This window comes from Marmota marmota, unplaced genomic scaffold, assembly GCF_001458135.2.
Source record: "Marmota marmota marmota unplaced genomic scaffold, marMar, whole genome shotgun sequence".
In the NCBI taxonomy this organism is placed as follows: Eukaryota; Metazoa; Chordata; class Mammalia; order Rodentia; family Sciuridae; genus Marmota; species Marmota marmota.
In genome coordinates, this window is record NW_026000221.1 from 784,135 (window position 1) to 793,270 (window position 9,136).

General features: G+C 49.1%; 1 protein-coding gene across 3 annotated transcripts in view; it reads left to right on the top strand.

The window, feature by feature from the left end:
- The first annotated feature begins 6,545 nt into the window (after positions 1 to 6,545).
- Cdhr2 (cadherin related family member 2) overlaps positions 6,546 to 9,136 on the top strand; it is a 42,486-nt gene continuing 39,895 nt past the window's right edge. The window contains exons 1-2 of one of the 3 annotated variants that reach the window (XM_048792048.1): positions 6,599 to 6,650; positions 7,311 to 7,386. Coding sequence is in view for 1 of the 3 variants with exons in the window: in XM_048792046.1 (XP_048648003.1) it covers positions 7,012 to 7,022 (11 nt within the window). In the remaining 2 variants the exon portion in view is untranslated. Of the gene's footprint in view, positions 6,651 to 6,717; positions 7,023 to 7,310; positions 7,387 to 9,136 lie in introns of those variants that run through there. The other 2 variants (XM_048792047.1, XM_048792046.1) reach the window with 2 other exon arrangements.

A 9,136-nucleotide genomic window follows, 5' to 3' on the forward strand; every position in this document is an offset into this window, starting at 1 on the left:
GTCTTGGTCGGGCGGCGGCCCGGACGCCGCGCCTGCCGCGGGCCCCCCCTCTGGGCTCGCACTGTGGAACCGTCCGCGGACTTCACCACCCGGGCGCGCGCGGGGGAATCCACGCTAGGCCCTCCCACCCAGGCTCCCGAGCAAATGGAACTGGCTGGACCGCACCAAGCGAGGGGGTGGTGGCAGGCGGGAGAAGGCGGGCGGTTTTCGGCCACGCCCACTCACGTTAGGCGGCAAAGGGTGCGCAAGAGCAAAGCGCCCACTTACTACCTCTGTGACCTTGGAAGAAGACTGTGTCCGTTTTCTCATCTGTGAAATAAGGAATAATACGACTCCGTGGCCTTTCAAAGAGTCTTTGCTTCCCGGAAAGTTTGTGCCCCTTCCCCAGCCTCGGAATGGAGCAGGGGGCGCTGGTAGACCTATAAGAACGGGCTCAATAGATCTTGGTTCCTCCTTTGGGCCATTTTCTGGATCTCATGTCTGCGAGATGGAGCGATGACGCTTTATTCAGGAGAAAGTTGGGAGACTCCGGTGACAAGAAGACAAGGCTACTGGCCAAGGGATTGCAGCTCTGTTCCCACGTTCCCTGTATACCTAACACTACATAGGACTGGACTAGAGCTTGACAGACCTGGGAGCCCCAGCCCCAGAGGGAGCAGGTTAATAGATACTACAGTTCCCAGAGGGTGACACGCTGCCAGGTCTCCGGGGACCTGTAGGCCACGCCTCCCAGAGGCTCCCCGCGGGGCGTGTCCGGTTTTCTTAGGCCAGGACTTAGCTCCTATGCTGATGTTGGTTAGGCACACTCGAGGCTTAGTTTTTTTTGTTTTTTTTTTTAATTTCCATCAAAATGTATACTTTCTTTTTATTTATTTATTTAATTATTTTTTAAAATGTGTCATTTTTTTAATATTCTTTAGTTGTCATTGGGTCTTTATTTCACTTATTTATATGTGGTGCTGAGAATTGAACCCAGTGCCTCACACGTGCTAGGCAAGCGCTCTACCACTGAGCCAAACCCCAGCCCCTCTTTTTATTTTTTTATTTATTCTAATTTGTTATACATGATGGCAGAATGTAATTCATTTCGTATTACACATGTAGAGCACAACGAGGTTAGTTTTTAAAGATTCCTTTTTTGGTAGAAGAGCAACCTGGAAAGAACACTTTAAAGGGAATGTGTGCCTTGGAAGTGGGCTCAAGGGTCTGTGGTTTGAGGACAGGGAGAGAGATGGTCTCCTGTATCCCAAAGTTCTTTCTGGGGTGGGAGGCAGTGAATGAATCTGAGACAACAAGGAGGGCTCTTCCTGGGCTGGTCTACTAATTGTAAACAACAACGAATTAACTTTGTACCCTGGACAGAGTGTAGCATCAAGGGATGACTGGGACATTGAGGAAAGATTGAGTGGATTTGCGCTAAGCAGCCATCTTCAGGCTCTGAAGGTGACCTGTGACCACTAGGGTGGGGATTAGGGGATGTCTCCATGTTGCATATGAAGAAGTGGCCGCTCAGAGAGAATAACTAGCCAGTGTGCTTCAGCTAGTCAGGGACAAGCTAGCACTTGGTTTGGACTTGATCAATTTCTGAGCACATAAGGGGTGCACTTAGCAAAGATAAACAATGACGTTTTTATGACCAACTTTTTGAAAAAGCACCCACTTAAAACAGTGGTTATGAAGGAACCCTAATGTGTATCTAAATTGTTACCTCATGTTCACATCACTATTACTTATCCTGTGCTGGATGCTTTCATGCATTAAATGATTGATCTTTAAAAATAATTCTGTGTTGGGCTGAGGATGTGGCTCAAGCTGTAGCGGCGCTCGCCTGGCATGTGTGCCGCCCGGGTTCGATCCTCAGCACCACATACAAACAAAGATCTTGTGTCCGCCAAGAACTGAAAAATAAATATTAAAAAAAAATAATAATTCTGTGAATTGGAGTCTGCCCTTATACCCATTTTACAGATAAGGATATTAAGGTTCAGAGTGATGAAGTACCTTGCCCAAGACTTCAGATGGTAAATTTGGGAGAAGACATGAGGATCCTGGTCATCCTGGGCTCTTGGTCTTTTGCTCCCTGAAAGTAAGTGAACCTGCACATGTTACTCAGACCTGGCTCATCACAGCCTAGAACACAGCGAGCTTCCCAGGCTGCCTTGTGGTAGGTGAAAGGGTGTCCCTTGAGATGGCCAGGATCACATTTGGCTCATCCAGGTGCTGTCCAAAGGTCTAAGTAGACTAGGGTACATCTAACAGCCAGAACAGTGACTCAGAACTGATGGCCCCAGCATGGAAGGAGGGCAGAGGGTTGTGTCTGGGGTCTGTGCAGAGAGACCAGGCTTACTTCTGTGATCTGAAATAGAGCTGGAGCTTGGAACCTGGAGCCTTGGGTGAGGTCATCTGCCTCTCCTTCTACCTATCAGCCACCAGTGATAATTAGAGCCTACTTTCTTCAGAGGAGAATCTGATAACTGGCAGGAAATCCAGGGGCAAGAATAGTTGTGCAGATATGTATTACTGTCCTGGTTCTGCTGCCTACTGACAGTCTGGCCTCAGATGGTGACACAACCGGCCTGGGCTTTTATTTTCCCCAACTGTAATAGGGGAAAAATCATCCTTGAAGTTTTGGGGAGGACTAAATAAGATAATATTTTTATTTATTTTTTGGGGTACTGGGGATTGAACTCAGTGGCATTTGACCACTCAGCCACATCCCCAGCCCTATTTTGTATTTTATTTAGAGATAGAGTCTCACCGAGTTGCTTAGCGCCTTGCTTTTGCTGAGACTGGCTTTGAACTTGCAATCCTCCTGCTTCAGCCTCCTGAGCCACTGGAATTACAGGTGTGCACCACCATGCCTGGCTAAGATAATATTTGTAATGACAACGCAACCACCACCACAACAAAAATTAACATTTACTGGGATTTCACTCTGTGCAGGCACCCAGCCTAGGGCTATTTTTTTGTGTGTGGTGCTGGGGATTGAACCCAGGACCTTGTGCATGTGAGGCAAGCACTCTATCAACTGAGCTATATCCCCAGCCAAGCCTAGGGTTTTAGATATGTGACTTCATTTCATCTTCACCACCTCCTTCCAAGGAAGGTGTCATACATTACCCACAATTTACAGATGAGGAAATTAGGGCTCTGAGATATTGTGTAGCTTGCCTCTCCCCAAGTTGAACCCAGGAGTCTCACCCTGATCTGTTCTCTTAACTGCTTTTCTGTGCCAGTCATGTCAAGTGCTGTCCAACCATTCACAGCATCCTTTCTGTTACATTCCTGGCGACAAAAACACTAAGGGTCACTCCACAGGAACTGGGCTGCATGAGAGATACCTTTTTCTTTGGGGGGTCCTGTGGCGGCTCCTCTGACCTTAAGAGTTCACAGAAAGAGAGAGCACGTACTGACCCTTTTATTGAGGAGAAGCCATTCAAATGAGGCAAGGGGTCAGTTTTCAGGGGGTTGAATCTAGCTTCTTGATGTCTGCTGTCAGCAGGTTGACTGACACCTGGGTAGGCCACACCCAAAGGCAGAGCAAAAGAAGGGGACACGCAAAAGGCATTTCCATGGAACATTCTATCCCAAACAGGGCAAGGGGTAATGTCACAAAGGTACAGGTGAGCACAGCTCCACCCATGGGCTGCAGGAAGGCACACCTGCGCATGAAGACACATTCTGCTACTTCGAGGATCAGTTGCTTAGCACCTTGCTTTTGCTGAGGCTGGCTTTGAACTCATGATCCTCCTGCCTCAGCCTCCTGAGCCACTGGGATTATAGGCATGGGCCACAGTACCTGGCCTAGACTTGTAGTTTTAAACAGATGGATGCCGGACTCAGTGGATCATGTTTCTCTTTTTGCCTGCCTGCTGAAAAGCTCAGAACCTGATTCATGGCCCACCTCTTTTACCCACAATTTTAAGGCAAATATTCTGTGGACTCCATTCAAGCTTAGATTCTCCTTGTTTTCTCAAGCATCTTCCCTTCAAATTTCTTTGCCTTTTTAAAAAATATTATTTTTCAGTTCTAGGTGGACACAATACCTTTATTTAGTACTTTTTCTGTCATTCTGGGGATCAAACTCAGTGCCTCACGTGTGCTAGGAAGCGCTCTACCACTGAGCCACAATTCTAGCCTCAGATTTCTTTGCCTTTTAAAGCTTGTTGTAGCATATATATTGGTAATCTGTTTTAAATTTGAGGAGCTGGGGAACAAATTATCCTGTTAAAATTTCTGGCTATAGTAACTAACTGATGTGTATCCATTGAATGTGAATCAGATGTGGTTCCTGCTCATGAGGAACAGGCCACCCTATGGGGCTGACAAGATGGAGGGCATATGCCTTAAGAAAGTTATGAATTCAATGCTAGGGAAGCCCAGATGAGGGTGTGTGGGAAGATCCCATGACTTGAGTGGTGTCTCAGTTACCTGATTTAATCCTCACAAGATCCCATGCAGTAGGTAATATTTTCTTTGAGTTATAAATGAGAATGTCTGGGGCTGGGGTTGTGGCTCAGAGGTAGAGCGCTTGCCTAGCATGCGTGAGCCAATGGATCTGATCCTCAGCAAAATAAATAAATAAATAAAGGTACAGTATCAACCTACAACTAAAAACTAAATGTTTAACAAAACAAAACAAATGAGGGTTTCTGATATCATGATACAAGGAGGAGCAGGGACTCCAAGAGGCTTACTAACTGGGAAGTGGCCAAGCCACATTCAGACTCTGTCTCTCTTGCTCACCTGTCTATGCCCTTTCTTTGCATCTGGGTTGGGTGTTGAAGAAAGGGAACTTCCATCTTGAAGAGGACTGTAGTCAGATCGGAAAACAACTTAACAAGCTGTAGCAGAAAAGGCAATGTTTTGGTTCAGTAACTGAAAAATCTGGTGATAGATGGGTTCAACAGGCTGTGTCAGGGGCTCACACAGAGTCACAAGGAATCTGTGTGTTTCTGTTTCTTAGCTCCGCTTTACTCAGTCTTAGATTATGTCTCAGTCAGACTTTGCCTTCCAAATAGTAAGATAGCGTTTGGAAGCCCCAGAGTCACTTTCTTACAACTCAGACATCCCAACTGGGAGGAAGTTCTTGCTCTTGACCATTCCAACAAAAATCCTTTACTTGAGACCCATTCATTCTTATTGGCCCAACTTTGGTCACCTGCCCAGACCAGGAGACACTGTGACTTGACTGGCTCAGCCTCATTTATGCCTAGCATGAAGCAGAGGAGAGTGGTGCATGGAGTTTCCCCAAATAAAAACTAGGGTGCTGTTGCCAGGAGAAAGACTACTGGGCAATGGGAATATCAGGTGCCCACTGCCAGGGAACAGGGGAGACCTTCTGGGAGGTAGGCAGACGGAGACAAGGAAAGAAGTGCACAGAGGAATCCCCCCTCTAAAGGAGCAAGAGGGAGGGTCCAGGTGAGTGAGCAAGGACACGGTGGCCACTCCCCTGCCCTTTCCATTTGTGGAGCCCCGAGGCTCTAGTCAGAATGTGTTGCCAGTTCAGTTATTTGCTCTTGAGGGGACATTGGCATGGTCACTTCCTCTCTCTGAACCTCAGGTTCCTCCTCTGTGGAATGGGCATGATGGGTCTCTAACTCTCCTAGGTGATGTCAGGCATCATTGAGAACATGATGTAAAGCACACAGTAGGTACTCAATAAATGCTGATTCCAACTCCCTTTGGAAGGCATAACATCAGCCTTCACTAGAACTTCTCTGGATCCTGAGATGCCAGTTCCAAGGATTTGCATCCCGTGATCCCTTCTGGAAGTGCCGGGGTTCGCTGTGCTTGCTTGTCTACCCTACAGGCTCCCAGCAGGTGCCAGAGGGACCTGGGTACAGACAGCATGGTTCAGAAGGGGGTACTGTCTTCCCCAGCTAGAAAGAGGCAGGACACAAGGCTGATGATCTTGTACTTGGGACCCTCTTTTCTTGTGTTCACATGGGATGGTTGGGCCTTGAGGTTGGCTGAGAAGGGGCTGGGGGCTCGGTCCCTGATGGGAAGCCATTGGCATTGAGACAGCTTTAGCCAGCCTGGGGTGGATGAAACTCCTGGAGAAGGGTGGTTGCTCTTTGAGGGCCTCAGTGGAGAGAATAAATAGCAATGACAGGAGGGGCAGTTCCAGGGTGCCTCGCTCCCCTGCATAAACCTCTCGGGCTGTCCTGGAGTCACCACGTTTGACTGTCAAACCATTTTACTAGTCTCCTCTCCTGTCCTAACCCTGCCTTCTCCACAAGTCCCTGTCCCTGGAGACTCTTGTAGCAGGGAGGGTCTTGACATCCCCCACTCCATTACCCTCTCCATCTCCCGCCTACCACAGGGCTGGATCTTTGTTCCCAGGTGCTCTGAGCTGGGGGTCTTCCAGGTCCTTCCCCCCTTGCTCCTCCAGTCTGAACTCTCGTCTCAGGATCACTGTGAGCCCTGGAACTGTCCCTTCCTCCTCCCCTGGCCCCTAGCTGTGGTCAGTGCCTCCTGAGGAGTCAGCCCCATCCCGGGAGGTGTGGTCTCTGGCAGGGTTAATGATTGCTCAGAAGAGGCAGAGATGGTGCCAAAGTCTGCAGGGCGTGCTGCTGCCAGGCCTAGACAGTGCCTATCTGTGCTTGCTGGTGATCATCTCCGCCTCTGTGGCCCCTTCCGGGGCACAGGTAGGGAACACACGGCTCAGATGCAGCAGTGGGCTCTGGGATTTTCTGGCCGGGGGTAAGGTAGGGTCCTTGGAGATGAGGCAAGCTTTGGGGTCTTTAAAGATCCCGCCTGCCGCTGGGTGGGAATGCCTGCCAGATGGAGCTAGCTGTGGTGCTGGGCTGGACACACCTGGAGTTGAGTCCCAACCAGCTGCGAGGTCTCCATTTCTTCTGGAATATGGGGATAATGCCTACTTCCTGCTCTTCCAAGTCCTTGGGTAATTTGGCCTACGGAAGAGTCTTCTCAGGATGGAAGGGAGGCAGGGTCTCCCAGGCAAATTAATTAACCCACCTGGGCTCCTTTCATAGGAGACTGGAAAGGATGAGGACAAGGTAAGTGAGCCTTGGGAGCCCTAGAGGTTTAGGAGAAAAAGCTGGGCTCTGACCCTGACTGCTTGGTTTAGATCTAAGCTCTGGACTGCATAACTCTTGTGGGCCTCAGTTTCCTCATCTGTAGGGTGGGGATGCTAGTACAGCCAAGAAGCTGAACAGCCCTGAGGCAGGCAGGGTTGGGTGCTTGTATACTCTCTCCAGACTCAGTGATCAAGTCCAGTGCTACCTCAGCCAGGATGAGGAGGTGTCAGGTGGGGACTAATGGCCCCCAAACCTGGCTCATTCCAGGCCCTACTACATCACCTTGCCGTGGTCTATATGGTGGAGACTAAGCTGCCCCCGGGGGCCCGGACTCATTCCTAAGGTAGGGACTGGCTTACTGGGTTAGCACAAGCCCAAGGTAGGGTCTCAGTGAGCATGAGAGTCTGTTGATCAAAACAGGCCGGGCAGGCTGGGGATGTGGCTCAGTGGTACAGCACTTGCCTGGCAAGCGTTAGGGTTTGAGTATGATCCCCAGCACCACAAAAATAAAACAAAACAGGCCATGACCTTATCCTAGTCCCACTTCTCAGTGTGGGAAACAGAGGCCCAGGGAGGGGGGTAGGAATTGGCCTGGGGCTGCATGAGTAGATGAAATGTTGGAATCCATCTGACTCCATATCTGTCTCTCAGATGCAGCAAACTGTGGGAGGGGCACTATAGGGGTGGTGAGTCCCATATCCTCACCCTGGAACACCCTAGCTGAGTTGGTGTCTGCAGATATAGCCATGGAATGATTGAGTGGAGCCCAAACCAGACCTTGGCCAGGGTCTCCTGCGTTTAAAGCTGCTCTGGGTCTAATTCTCTGCCCCTTGCTCTTGGGCATCCTTCTCTGAGCATCTCTGAGCCTCAGTTTTCTCAGAATGATGTGATCTGAATGATAATTCCTTGGGAAGGCAACAAGAGAAAGCAGAAATGAAAGTGTGGTAAGTGGCGGGTGGTGTGGCTGGGCCCTTGGATAAGGTGGGCAGGCCTCCCTTCTCATCCTCCTGGAGGCTCTGAATCCCAGTGGATCTGAATTCTAGAAAGTCTAGAACATCCCTGGACTGTTCTGAGCTGTCTGAAGCCTCCTCCAAATGAGCTTGATGAGCTGGTGTTTCCAGGGCCCAGCAGGGCCAAAGAGGACACCCAGGGACTATCTGCATTCTCCGAGGTGTGGTCCAGAATCTCCTCATTTGCCTCTGATCTTTCCTCAAACACTTTTTTTTTTTTCCTGGTTCCAGAGATTGAACTCAAGGACACTTGACCACTGAGTCATCTCTCCAGCCCTATTTTTTATATATTTTTAAATATATATTTTTTTGTAGTTGTAAATGAACAGAATGCCTTTATTTTATTTGTTTATTTTTATGTGATGCTGAGGATCAAACCCAGTGCCTCAAACCTAGGCAAGCGCTCTGCCACTGAGCGCTGGCTACAGCCCCAGCCCCCTATTTTTTTTTTTTAATTTTTTAGTTGTTAATGGACCATCTATTTTTATTTACTTATATGCAGTGCTGAGATTCGAACCCAGTGCCTCACATATGCTAGGCAAGTGCTCTACCACTAAGCCACAACCCCAGCCTCATATTTTATATTTTATTTAGAGACAAGTTCTCACTGAGTTGCTGAGTGCCTTGCTTTTGCTGAAGCTGGCTTTGAACTTTCAGTCCTCCTGCCTCAGCCTCCAGAGTCACTGAGATTATGGATGTTCATCATCATGCCCAGCCCCAAACACTTTTTAAAAGTAGGAATAGATCCCAGCAGCTCTGGAGGCTGAGATAGGAGAATCACAAGTTCAAAGCCAGCCTCAGCAAAAGTGAGGTGCTAAACAACTCAGTGAGACCCTGTCTCTAAATAAAATACAAAACAGGGCTGGGGATGTGGCTCAGTGGTCAAGTGCCCCTGAGTTCCCAGCACATCCCCCGCCCGGCCTCCCACCCTCCGCCCTCCCCCCCTGCCCCCAGCACCACAAAAATAAAACAAAACAGGCCATGACCTTATCCTAGTCCCACTTCTCAGTGTGGGAAACAGAGGCCCAGGGAGGGGGGTAGGAATTGGCCTGGGGCTGCATGAGTAGATGAAATGTTGGAATC